At 41.8% G+C, this 13,949-nt stretch overlaps 1 protein-coding gene across 8 annotated transcripts in view; it reads right to left on the bottom strand.

The window, feature by feature from the left end:
• rap1gap2a (RAP1 GTPase activating protein 2a) overlaps positions 1 to 13,949 on the bottom strand; it is a 90,816-nt gene that overhangs the window by 16,981 nt on the left and 59,886 nt on the right. For all 8 annotated transcript variants that reach the window (XM_084951707.1, XM_084951709.1, XM_084951715.1 and 5 more), the window contains 2 exons: positions 7,105 to 7,189; positions 1,006 to 1,041 (listed from right to left, as the gene is read on the bottom strand). In XM_084951707.1, coding sequence (XP_084807833.1) covers positions 1,006 to 1,041; positions 7,105 to 7,189 — 121 coding nt within the window. The remainder of the gene's footprint in view (positions 1 to 1,005; positions 1,042 to 7,104; positions 7,190 to 13,949) is intronic.

Genomic DNA, 13,949 nt, shown 5'->3' with positions numbered 1-13,949 from the left:
TGCTCATTGAGTTTTTGAGTGCCAGTAGAGTCCCACAGCGTGGGGGAATATCATATTTCAGGCTTTGGATGCACAGAATTTATTTATTTTGGTCTTTTTATAGGATTCGTTGACAATAGAAGGAAAAAAAATAAACACAAATCATCAGCAGACTCAAAGAAAGATTAAAAGAAACAAATGGAAATGTTATAATTTTGTTGGAGGGAGCTTTTCTGGTATTTAATATGGTGCATTCAGGGGTCACTGGATAAAACTGGCATTCCTTAACTTTCAGCTGCAGGTCAGTTCACACCTCTTGGATCCTGAGCGAAGAAAGTCTAATGACTTAAAAGTATGGGGCTTTCTATTTTTAACCTATTAACGGTTCCTAGTATGACCACCTAATAATTCACGTCTTGGACATCTAATAATAAACCCGCATGAGCAATTATCTCTGTCTGAATCTTCCTATGGTCATATGCTCCCTTTTTGGTATGTTTTCTTTCCTACCTTACTTCTCTTCCTCCTCACCCTTTTTAACCCCCCTCGCCCAACCCCATCTGTCGTCAGACAACTCAAAGCCTGCACCCTTAGGGCCCTGTGGAGGGCACAAAGTGGTCGAACACACAGAGAGAGACAGCCTTTGTTCAGAACAAAAATAAAATCAATGTATTCCACACAGAGAAGGAGAAAATAGTCATGCCAGTCCAGATCTTTGTGTGGATGTTCTTCACTGCCGCCTGCATGCCTATTATCCAATCTAAGACACACGCAGCGCCGACTTTCAGTGATTAAATCATCAGCGTGAGCCCTATTCAAGTATATGTTAAAGCTGATTTTGGTCAAAGAAAACAAGGTGATAGGAGGAACCGTTTATGGCAAAAAAAACCTCTCTACTATAGCTCAGTAGTGCTGGCTGAAGATAGGGAAAGAATGGAGGAAATAGGGATACTGAAATAAGGAAATGATAGAGGGACAGCAGCAGAGAAGGAAATGGCATTCAGAGGAATGAAAATTTTGTCATACCTGCATCTTTTCCAGCATGTCGAAGAACTCTGCAGACTGGAACAGAGACAGAAATAGATTACAAAGTATCTAAAACAAGCTGAAAGAGAGTTAAACTCTGACTGTCAGAGGACGACAAGCTACTGACACCATTTAGCCGACAGCAGTTCAATCATCGCCCTTTGGCTGGCTTCAATTTACACCTCACACAAGTGTTTTGACACTCAATGCTCAACCTAAACGTCTGCATTTAAAGCCCTCACACTGATAACATTCATCTGCAAGAGTAGATTGTGCCGCTCCCTCCCCTCCACGGGATCAGCTCTGCAGCGTCACAGAGGGCTGGGTCAGCCTCTCACACCCGCACGCGCTCACAGACTGATAAAAAACCACTTCCTCAAAGAGCAACACATACTACATAACACACAAACCAGCTTCCTTAAGTGCATTCACACACACACACACACCGCCCTGTTCCCACGGGGTCTCCGCCTTGCCACATTAACAAGCTGCAAGGGTGATAATGGCACTTATGGCCTTGTGCTCAGATTTTGGCACATATATAGCGTGCAAAGCAATGCATGGACAGTTTTAGGTAACAAGTGTGTGTGAGCGTATCAGCGCTTTGACTCACATCACAGGAGATATTGATCTCTGACCCCGAATTAAACTTGCCATTAATAAAAGCTGGTTTAAACACAGACAGAAGTTGAGTGCCTCTCATCATCAACTCTATAACTGCAGTGTTGTGCTTCCTTTTCAAACTGCTTCTGCAAAAACAAACAAAGTCGTCTAATGCCTACTTTAATTATATTTGACAGCTAGAGTCATGCTGGCACATGTGAAGGAGTTTTTGCTACATTGAGCAGTGCCCAAGGCAGCTAAAAAGACACGCTGTAGCAGATCACCTTTGCAGCGTCCCAATGGGCTCTTGGGAGTGCAGACAGCATGTTGAGCCTCCAATGGTGTCCAGACAAGTCCAAAGACAAGGAAGCCATATCTGCCTTTCTGTTCCACTGTCAGTCTAAAACATATCTCTACATGCCTACTTCCCTTTTCTCACCGTTGCTCTCTAATCTCAGTGTGTCATTATACTAATCTGTCCCCTATACTCTCTTATTACTCAGTCATTTCCTCTTTTCTTTTATTAGCCTTTTTCTCCCTTAGTTTTTCTTGCCTTTTCTCTCCTGCTCGCACTCGTTCACTCTTTCTGTGTTAGCCTGGTGACATCTGGATATCTTATTTCCCATGGCAACCTGTGGAGGCTGCCACGATCAGCCTGTCAGTCTGCCTGACTGACTCAATGACTGGCAGACTCACTGGTAGCTAGAATTCACACATACTCATGCTAATCATGAACACAACCACCCAGACACTGACAGAAATGATGACAAAGCACAAAAAAAGTAAACAGGAACTGAACTTGCTCACATTCTTCTTCTGCTTTCTCTCATATATATATTATTATTATTCTCCAAATATCAGAACATTACATCTGCAGCATTTGCATGGCATTTCTATTTGAATAGTCATTAATTAGATGCACAGCCTTTTTGGGTGAAGGGATGGACCGAAACTAAAAGCCCTGACCTCTCAGCTATCAGGTGTACATGAAATCCAACCGTTAGAGAGTTGAGAACGCGTTGTTAACCCCCTCCCCAAAAAAACCCCTCTCAGCATTGCTCGGCTTTGTCACACTTGTGGCCCAATGGCACGCAGCTGAACTGACACGCATGTGTAAATGTGATATTTTAGCTCTCTGGTTGCAAAATGTTGCACACGTGGGTGTAAAGCAGCTATTAAGAAGGCACAAAACTGTAGAAAGTTTAAGAGGGTGCAGAGGATGCCGCTACCTCACTCATAACACTAAGCGCCTCTGCGGTTGTTTCTCCTGCAGTGACTTGAGGACCTGAAGTTTGACTCGATGTGACATACGCCTATTTCTGAAGTCACAATATAAACAAATATTAGCTGCTTACTTACTAACTTACTAACCTACATTCATTCAGCATAAACTTGCGCGCCAAGTTGAAAAAACTCCCCATTACACATCAAACTGCTGGGACTTGCATGGTAACCAGTGCAGACTTACCTTGAGAAGGGCAGCCAAAACATTTGAGTCTTCAAGTGTCCCTGCCTTCCTCTTATTCTTACCCTTCCTTCTACATTTTAGAAGAGCTCTTCCCTCTCCCACACATTTATAATGCCTGTTTTGCCTTCAAACATGCCCACTAAAGCTTAAACAGGAAAATCAAGTAAGGCAGCAAACTGAATTGTTTGTCAAAGCAAAACAGGTCATGCCCTTGTTTATGTGTCTGACACACACACACACACACACACACGCTTAGCCTTACCCTAACCATCAAAAATGAATGCCTAACCCTAACCCATAGCCTAAACCTAACAATAACACAATTGTAAATCTGACACTAAAACCTTATTTTGAGCCTCAAAAATGCCTTAAAACTTGTATGGACAGGCATTTTGTCCTTATAAGACTGTTGGTCCTCACAAGTATAGTGACATGCCAATTTTCTGTCCTCTCAAAGATGCCTAAACAAGTACATACACGCACACACACACACTGTAAGTCATCCAAGGTATTGCCAAGTTTGGTGTTGCTCTCTTTGAAGACTGTTGACTATCAGCATCCATACACATTATTAACGTCACAAAAGGAAGTGCCTGAATAAAGTATTGTACAAATACAAACATTAGATCACCTGTAAGGAAGAAATTCCAGGCACAAACTATACAGTCTCTGTTTTAACATACACTCCCTAAGCCAGTCTACTGCTGTACAATGGTGTGGATAAATAAGAGTTAAACCAACAAATACATAACTACTTAGTATGCTAACTTATAAATTGATCATGGGCCACTTTGTTAGGTACACCTGTTCAACTTCTTGTTCAGAGCATTCTCATTCCCGACGCGTAACATGCCGACGATTTGTCACGTCCCGAGGCGTCCCAGGGGGATGCGAAAGGTAACCTGCCGTGTCCCTATGATATGCGCCTGATTGTGGATGGAATCCAATAGAATGACGCTCCCGGCGGTAACACACGTTCCAGCAGTGTATTCCAGTCCTAACCCTAACCCTAACCTTTACCACAACCTTAATCGTGTTAGATAGTGTTTTGCAAAGCAATTCATGAGGAGAAAGTAAATAAATGTACATGTGTAGATTCAGTCCAAATGGTTCTCATGTTTCCTCCTGTTTCCGAATGCGTAACATAGGAATGTGTTGGGTGGCCGAAAGCGTAACTTCCCGGCTATTTGTCACATAGCGTAATATGTTACGCTTTGGGAGTGAGAACGTTTTGTCTTGTTATAGCAAATATCTAATCGGCCAACGAGATGGCAGCAACCACATGCACTTAGGCATGTATTTGTGGTCAAAATGGCCTGCTTAAGTTCAAACTGAGCATCAGACGGAGAAAGAAATGTAATGGTTGTTGGTGCCACACAGGCTGATCTGGGTATTTCAGAAAATGCTGATCTGCTGGGATTTTCCCACACAACCATCTCTGGGGTTTACAGAGAATGGTATGAAAAAAGAGAAAATGCCAAGTGAGCGGTGGTTTTCTGGATGAAAATGCCTCGTTAACGTCAGAGTTCAGAGCAGAATGGGTCCGACTGCTTTCAGCTGGTAGGAAAGCAAGAAAAAACTCAGATAACCACTTGTTCCTTGGCATACTCTGGTGTCCTTAGCTCCAGCATGGTTTAAACACAACAGCCTGTCTGAGCATTGTTGCTGACTACAGTGTGCCCATGTTTTGATGGCTGCTCCTAGCAGGATAAGAGAACATGTCACAAAACTAAAACAAGGAGTTCACTGTTCTCAAACGGCCTAGACAGTCACCAAATCTCAATCCACCAGAGCACCTTTGGGATGTGGTTTAATGGGAGATTCACTTCACGGATGTGCAGCACACCGTTGAATCTGTGCCTCCACGGTTTAAGGGAGTTCAGAAGTCAAAAAGAATGACAAGGTTTACCTAATGAAGTGGCTGGTGTGCATGTATGTCAGAATAATATTATATTTACAGATGATCAAGAAGGGGTTATTTGTTTATAACATTCAGCATTTTGGATCTGAATTTCAAAATACTCACATCACACACGTTATATAAGCTTGTGAGTGGCTTTTGACTGTAAAGCAGCAGAAATGGAAATACTCAACAAACCAGAAGTACCTCCGATTTGCACTTAAACGCATCACTTGAGCAAACACAGTTTTCCCGCCGCTGCTGCCTTAACACGTTTGCTCGTGAGCTCTCCTCTGACGCCTATAACCTTAAACGCTTTTCCTAACCACGTAAAGAGCTTCTTACGAGAGCACCTATCTAACAAGTAAAAACCAAAAATGGATAAAAGCAGGATTAGCGCCGACATGGTGCTGACAAAACGGATTTTATCAACATGTGCTTTGCGATCTGAGAAAGGAGACAAATGTTTCTACACAAAAGGCACGGATTTGCCGTAAACTGCAGTTATAAGAAATTATATGTTTCATACGTTCACTGCCAGTGTGACTGATGATGAGTATCTCGCCATTAGGCCACTCTAGCTCACAGCAAAATTGGAGGCTGCTGTTTGATAATTACAAGAAATCAGCCACACATCAAGAAGGTAATTGATGCCTTCTGTCTTGAGTTATATTTCTTCCATAATTTCTCTCACATATGATTCCTCTGAGAGCATAATTCAGTTCAATCGTTCCTTTCTCACCGTGGACAAACTCCCATTCAGAGGACTCAGTAATGATGGCTTGCTTTGAGGTTGCTTTCCCGACCAGCAGCCATCAGCTACTTCCTCACCATGCTAATCTCCCACCATACAGAATGTATTCTTTCTTTTTGTCATGCTGAAGGAAAAAGAAAGAAAGATCTTCAGCTTTAGTGTGAGAGTAGTGCAGAGAGAGTGTCTGACAACATCATACCTCACACCACATGAGTCAGTGTAACAGCACCTGAGGAAGATGATCATCTACAGCAAGATGGATTTTATTTGGTATTAAGATCTGTAGTTTAGCTACGCTCTCATATTTTTGTTTTTCACTTTGGTTCACAGTTTGAAGACAATTCTTCCTGGTTAGGATGCATTCGGTCTGAGAATGGGTTAAATGGGGTCCCACTGTAGTAGACCATGATTCAATTTACATCACAATTCATTTTTAACAACAAAACGTTTTATCTGCAAAAGGAAGCTCAAAACAATGACATGCATGGAAGAAAAGTGAGATCAGGTCCTCGAAAACCGCTTCGTGCTGTCATATACGGAAATTTCCAAGTGCCAGTCAAGGTAACAGGAGCCAAGGTAAAGTGCACACTCAAATGAATAGACATTTCCTTTTACTGGATGTCTTGTAGAATGCATCCTTCACTTTCCTGTAAAATTTCGAGACAAAATATAAAGCCAAGATTTAGCGGCACAGATGAACATTCATTGTATCTCAGGCTCTTATTCCGCTTGCCTCCAGACGTAATCCCTTTTTTTTAATGGCAAGCAGACATTGGAAAAAGAAGGATTACAGTACTCCACGCCTGGACGAACCGTCACAGCAAAATAGGCAAGAGTGCAACTGAGTTTACACAATGACATCAGCATGTTTGTGTTCTCTGAGAGCAATAATAGATATAATATATAATAATAGATATAAATAATGAACCTGATTTGAATCTTTAAAAAATTATAGGTTTTAATTTGTGGCATAGATAGCAGATGTTGTAAAAGCATAATAGCCTGTATTCACCTGACATTTAGTCAGGACAACGGTAGGAAAACTGCTATTTTCATCTGCAATAATTTGCAAGAGATAGCCAGAATCAGCTGAGCCATGAGCTGATGGGGACTGGCACTGAGATCAGCTGATTTGCTGGGATTGTAGCTTCGCTTGGCTTTGGCCTGCCCGAACTAACACCGTGCTTCATTTACGTCCACAAATATGTTCTCTTGAACTTTTGTGACAGTGGTGTTTGTCACTGTCTCTGAATTGCATGCTTGTTAAAGGGATTTCACACTGAGAACAATCACAGTCAGCTGATTTAACACATGTAGACAAATATCATATCCCACCATTAGCAAACATGCGTAGGTGTGTCTAGCTGCTCATACCTTCATGCTGGGTGGTGCAGTGCGGGGTGGTGATGGGGGACATTCTCCCAAAGGGACGTTGGAGATGTTCAGCAGCTCCTGTTTCCTGGAGAGAAGAAGAAAAAACGAAGAATAAATACTAAATCTTTTTTGTTTTTCTGGAACACATTTAAAGGTGTTTCTGCTGTTTAAACACCGTCCACCATGATATAATAGCAGTAATAAACAATTTTCAAGCTAAACTGTTTGAAATATGCAATATTTCAAAGTTCTCTGTCACACAGAACCTGAAAAAAAAGTCATCTGGGGCTGGAAGACTATGTGATGATTCATGTGTTTCTGTGTATCACACTTAAAAGCACGAGCACACATTAATGATCCCAGACGTTCAAGTCTGAGCTGTCACTGATGGACAGCTGGAGGATTAGCAGCAGCTTCAGTCGTGACGGTTTGAGATGAACATCTCTCATGTTGAATTTAAGATCAAGATGGTGGTGTAGCGGTGAGCATAGCCGCTTTCCACACAGTTCGATTTCTACCTCTACTTCCTCTGGAGAGAGATTAGAGTCCAAAAAAGACAATGGAACACAATAAATGCATATGTCTAGCTTTTTAACGTGAAATGACTATGCCCCCTCCTTTTTGTTCGTTAGATGGAGCTATCGTAGCTCCTCCATCCTTTCATGCAGCAGTGTAAAGTGGTCATGTAATGCAGAAATAGTCCTACTCCTTTCTTTTCTGTAGTTAAATCAGCAGTGCACCTTGATGTTGGCAGATGACACACATTTTTTTATGAGGCTCACATTACAAAAAAAAAGAAAAGATGCAAAATCACAGCCACATCTCCATTAGCCATATTTTGGGACACACCCAGACACAGCCCTACTTGTTCTTCAGGACACATGAAATTCTTTCCACAGGCACGGTGATCACACAACGCAGCGCTGTGTTCACCCTGCATATGTAGTATGTTAGCTTACAGTCAGCGGATGACGTGTGAATGTCAGTCGTAAGGAAATACAGACTGGAGGAGTTTATAAGGACTGAAAAAAAAAACCACCCATCATTTTCTTAGACATTGTTCATTATTCTCTCTCTTTGTTCTCTTTACCCTAGAGCAGGGAAGGACACTGTTGCCTTTTTTTCCCACTGACCTGTGAAAAGGAAAAGCTTGTCCAGACTAAGGTCTCTGTGTAAACCCCCGCTGTGTGTCTCGGGGGTACCCCGCTGGCACCTATCTTTCTGTCCCTTACATTTACACCCGTGCGCAGGGATGGAGGGAATTTGTGTCCGCAAGTAAAGCAGGGAAAGATGTGGAGCTGTTGTCCTTGCAGCCTGGGCTGTGTCTTTGAGGCAATAAAACTGCGATTGCATCACATCAGATAGCTACCGCCCAGGAAGGGAGAGGACGCATTGGGGCAGCAGAAAGAAGGAAGCAAAGAAATAAATTAGGAAGGTCATAGAGAATATCTGTGCATGGGACCACGTGTGAATAGAAAGTTTGGATGAAAATGTGGCGTGTCATACTCTAGGAAGGTGCTATTAAAATCAGCCTCTATGAAAACAGAATAACACACAGTTGTTCAGCAGACTCCTTAGAGGAGAGCTCCACCCTATAAGCTAGACCTAATACCAGCAATAGAGGTGTGAAGGTCAGAGTTTGTGAATGAAAGTCTGGATAATACATTAAAATTACATCTCACCACATAATAGCTTGCTTGTTTTTTTAGGAACGTTGGCTTCCTGACAAATCATTAAAGTGAGGGTCAGACTGCGACCACAAAGTGCCCATCAAGGAGGTATCATTTAGTAATTTCCTCCAGTGGTAGATATGTATCGTGTTGTTATGACAACACCTCCTATCTGCACTCACTGCGAACGGGTGAACCTTGTCTTTGATCTCCCTTTCTGTTTAAGTTCATTAGAGCCAATTAAAGTTAATTAAATTAAGGTGGATTATGTATGTTAACACTAGTGGCTCAGAGAAGGAAATATGAGAAGGAATCGTGTGTGCATGGAGGCAGGGGGAGATGAGGCGGCACTGGACGCGTCAGTGATGACTTTATATTGTAAAGAGGTGAGTGAAGAAGACACACTCGGTGCATCATGGGAAGTGCCAGGAGCCTATGCCTAGTGTAACTAAAGGAGGATTCATGCTCACTCGATCCAGCCCTAACAAATTGCTCTATCAAAAAGGAAAGGTTTAAGCCTAATCTTAAAAGTAGAGAGGTTGTCTGTCTCCTTCAACTGGGAGCTGGTTCTTGATCAGTGCACTGCCCTCTAGTGGTCATTTTTGTGTGGCTCCTATAAAACTATATTTAGATATGTTATAGAGTTTCGGAGATATGAGTTCACTTCTTGCCTGAGAAAGTGAATGCGTTAATAAAACGATAAGGCTAGGTATGAGAATTCCCCTTCCTAGCCTAATATGCCAGATGATACGTACAATTTAAAACTGACATTTGGAGTCTTTGAACTTGACTTGATTCAACAAATATAAAAGTTTAACATACGGTCCAAGAGACAGATATGAAGCCTGGTGAAAAGAATTGAGGTCCTCATAGTCCCCAGTCAATGTGGCTTTTTATACAGTTCTGTGGGCTGCCACAGACTCCAGTGGCACTGGAAGAAATTACAAAATGATAAAAACGGAGATATATAAGAAAAGGAAGCATTATGCATTGGCACCAGTTATCAGCTGTCAAGTCTGCTCCGGAGCCTCTGACTTTGTCATGAGGAAGACAGTAAAACTGAAACTTTTATTTAACATGTAATCTTGTAATCTTTATCAAGCAATGGATGGAAATCTGAAAGAAGAATCTTTGAGATTTCTAGTTATTCCTTCAGAAACTAGGGCACTTTTTAAAGGCCCTGGTAGGTTTTGGAAATATTGCTGTGTATTCAACTTTGTGACTCAGATGCAAAGATAAATACAAGATGAGAATTCTGGGAATAGGCACTTTTTTAATTACCAAGAACTGTGGTCAAAGAAAAACTAAATACCTGAATAATTGTCTGGTAAAAAAAAAGAGTAAAAACTACAGTGTGGTTAAAAAAACAAAATGCTGGCCTGTTAGGTAGCTCACAAGGCTCTGCAAGCAGTGTTGCTGGTACTTAGAATGTGAATTTTCTTTGCATAGGTTTGCATGTGCGGCTGTGCTTCTTCCTCACACCGTCTAAAATATACACGTTCGATTAACTGGCGGTTCTAAATCGGCAGCGTGACAGTGTGTGGTCTCTTTGTGTTAGCTTTGTGAAAGACCGCTGACCTGCTTTGGTGTATCTCACCTTTCACCCTGTATCAGCTAGGACAGGTTCCTGCCTATCACTTGGATAAACGTTTAAGGAAAGGGAAACAACATTAACAAGTAAGCACACGGGCTGTTATAGGTGAGATCACAGGGTCAAATTGCATTCATTCCTCTGGCTCTGAGCTAGCATGGATAATGTGCAGCATTCATTTCTGAGTGAGCAAATGGGCAGTGACTGCCACACTGTTAGATTCTTTTAATACTGCTGGGGAGGAACAGCTGTGTGGGTCTGTGAGGTCTGGGTACTCTTCCAAGAACTGGGTAGTCACATGTGAAATAGCCATTCATCTATCCACAACAATAAAGTGGTTATTTAAACTGCAAAACAAAAAAAAGGTGATTGTTGGATAAATTAGGTGCGCTGTAACTTAACTCGGCCCTCTGTCACCTGGAGCTAAGATTAAGAGGTTGTAAACTCGCAGAGAAAAATAGGACATGCTGTGCTCTACATTTACATCAAAACTAGTACAAGCTGTACCGTTCTTGTACAGCAGTGCGTGCCTATAATCCTTCTTGGATTTAGCTGGTGCTAATTATGGCTAATTCAACAGTAATTACATCTACACAGTCATCATGTTTATCTAATGACGATGTCAGTAACGCGTGCATGTGTGTGTGCGTGTGTGTGTGTTTGTGACAGAGGCTGAATGAAAGGCCCATAAAAGAAAAAAGGCTTTAATACATCTCCGTTATTGATTAAACCCTCGAGATTAGATTTGGAAAGCGGGTCAACGGGAGAGCTATCCAGGACACAAAAGAGTGTTTGGGGAACAAAAAAAAAGGGGGGACAACATCTTTACATGACTGACTGATCCTAGTAAGGAGATAAGGAAATGAAAAGAGGAAATCAGGATGATGGAGAGAGCTGAGACGATAAAAATAAATAACAGCGGACAGACACAGAAGGACCGGGAAGAGGGTGAAGTGCGGGTCTCTGGTATGGAGCCCTCTCCCAAGGGCTCATGAATCTGTACTGTTTCCAGTTGGTCTTAATATTTGTTAGGAAACCTGATAAGGAGCCTGATCTTCGTGCTGATTGGCCAATTACATGACTGATGGTTCCTGTAATGGGGTTAATACAATTGTAACTGCACACAAAAAAAGGAAGAAAGATGGTTGATTATAGGGGGGGCAGGGTACACAAGAATCCATCAACCATGTATATTGGAGTAGGCCTGTAATAAGGAATTACACCACACAGCACAATCTGCTGCAATGTCACATATTAGACCTGGCAGCTCCAGCCCTGATCAGTACTTATGTTGGCTGATATTGACAGGTGGCATACAGACAACGTGATTCCTTTTGACTCATATACTCTGTAGTTAAGTAAGGAAGTCATGAATGGATCCTAAAGAAGCCATGATGGTATTTTATGAATGGAGCCTAGAATTTAGATTTGCAAACAAGCTAAGTGTAGCCTTGAAAAAGGGTGCCTGTATGGATGAAAACTCTTACGTTTTCCATCGTGTGTTTAATCTAGTTTCCCATATTAGCTGTCCCAAAAGTCTACTCCACATATAGATTTAAGAATGCACGGCTTAGTCAGCTGTTTGCCATGAAGACTTCAGGCATCCCAGATATGCACGGATATGTGTAGAGGTTAGGAGAGAAGTAATTATGAGGCAACTGCAGCCCAAGTCACCGGCTGCTTCCTGCGGGAACATCATGCCTCGCCCTCTCTGTCTTACTGTGACATGAATAGATACAAATTTGGCAGCCGGCAGGAGATTAGACCGTCCAGCCAGACAACCTGAAACACTCTCATTATCAATAAGAGGGGGAGACAGATAGCGAGAGGGGGGTGAAAGGAGGGGGAGGAGGGAGCGGCATGTCTTGTATCCCAAAAAAAGAAACGCTGCTGCATTTCTAAATCAATAGATAAATTTGTAAAAAAATAATGGCTCCTTCATCTACAGAGTTGGTGCACTAGAGGGAGCAGCGGAAGTAAATAACCTTTTCATTTAGCCGTTCTGCTGATAGAGTACAAGAAAGTAAATGGATTCGGTGTTTGCGTGTGCCTCTATGTGTATGTGTGACACTCTCCAGACCCTGTTTTAAGAGCAAACACACACCTGAAGATGCACTCTGTCATTATCACCCTCACAACTTGTTTTTGTGACAGACTGGAACTCTCACCCAATGGCACTAAAATATTCAAACACACAAGCTGGAAGCTCTCTGGCTCTAAAGGAAAGACAGTTTGCTGTAAAAGTAGAGACAGTTGCCTTTGCATTTCATAGACTAAACCATAGTGACAGTTTACATACATCAGCCAATTTATCTATACCTTGCTGGTATAGGGTTGGATCTGTTTGGGCTTCATAGGTGCCTTAACTCTTCATAGTGCTGGAAAGATTCTTTTGAGATCCATCCAACTGAGATCTGGTGGCTCTGCGGGTTATTTTAGTAAAGAGAACTCATTGTAATGTTCAAGAAACCAGTTTGACATGATTTCAGCTTTGTGACATTGTGCATTATACTGTTGGAAGCAGCCATCAGATGATGGGTACACTGTGGTTATAAAAAGATGATCTGGTATGGTCATCAACAATACCCAGATAGGCTGTGGAATTTAAACAATGTTCAGTTAGTACTAACAGGTCCAAAGTGTGTCAGGTAAATATCCCTCACACAATCAGATCCACCACCAGCCTGAACCGGTCGTACAAAGAAGGATGGATCCATGCTTTCATGCTGTATATGCCAAATTCTGGCCCTACCATCTGAACATCCCAGCAGAAATTATGAGTCATTAGACCAAGCAATGTTTTATTATTATTCTCCAACTTTAATGTATCTGTGTGAATTGTAGCCTTAGTTTTCTGTTCTTGGGTGACAGGAGTGGCACCGGGTGTGGCCTTCTGCTGCTGTAGGTTTGATATGTTGTACATTCAAAAAAGCTCTTCTGCGTACACTGGGTGTAACCATTATTTGAGTACGGTCAACAGTCTAGCCATTGTCCTCTGACCTCTGATATCAGCAAGGCACTTTCATTGCCCACTGGATATTTTCTCCTTTTAGATCATTTTGTGTAAACGATAGAGATGGTTTATGTGGATAGGGCATAAATTGTGATTCATCAAACCAGGTAACCCTTTTCTAATCTGCTGTTCTCCAACTTTCTTGAGCTCTTAGTGTAATTGTAGCCTCAGTTTTCTGCTCTTAGGTGACAGGAATGGCACCGCCATGGTCTTGTAAAGAGTAGCTATTTGATTTACTGTTGCCTTTGTATCAGTTTGAAGCAGGCCATTTCTCTCTGAATATGTCTACAATGCACTGTGTTTCTGTCAAGTGATTTGCTGATTTGCATTAATGTGCAGTTGAACAGGTTTATCTAACAAAGTGGTTGGTAAGTATAATATACAACTTTTTTAAGCAAATATTTTATTGTAATTTTCACACATTAAAGAACAGGGTATATATGAAGTGGATGATAGAAAAAAATGTCAACCTTGAAGTGAAATTAATCTGTAAGAGCTTTCAGCCATCTTCCATTTATACCACCTATGCATTCAGAGATACTCTTTCAAAGCTTTTATCAAGCTATTGTCT

The sequence above is a fragment of the Perissodus microlepis genome, chromosome 14 (genome assembly GCF_051167445.1).
Source record: "Perissodus microlepis isolate ML-2025 ecotype Zambia chromosome 14, ASM5116744v1, whole genome shotgun sequence".
NCBI lineage: Eukaryota > Metazoa > Chordata > Actinopteri > Cichliformes > Cichlidae > Perissodus > Perissodus microlepis.
Note: the sequence above shows the minus strand (reverse complement) of the source record. Positions and strands in the feature narration are given on the sequence as shown.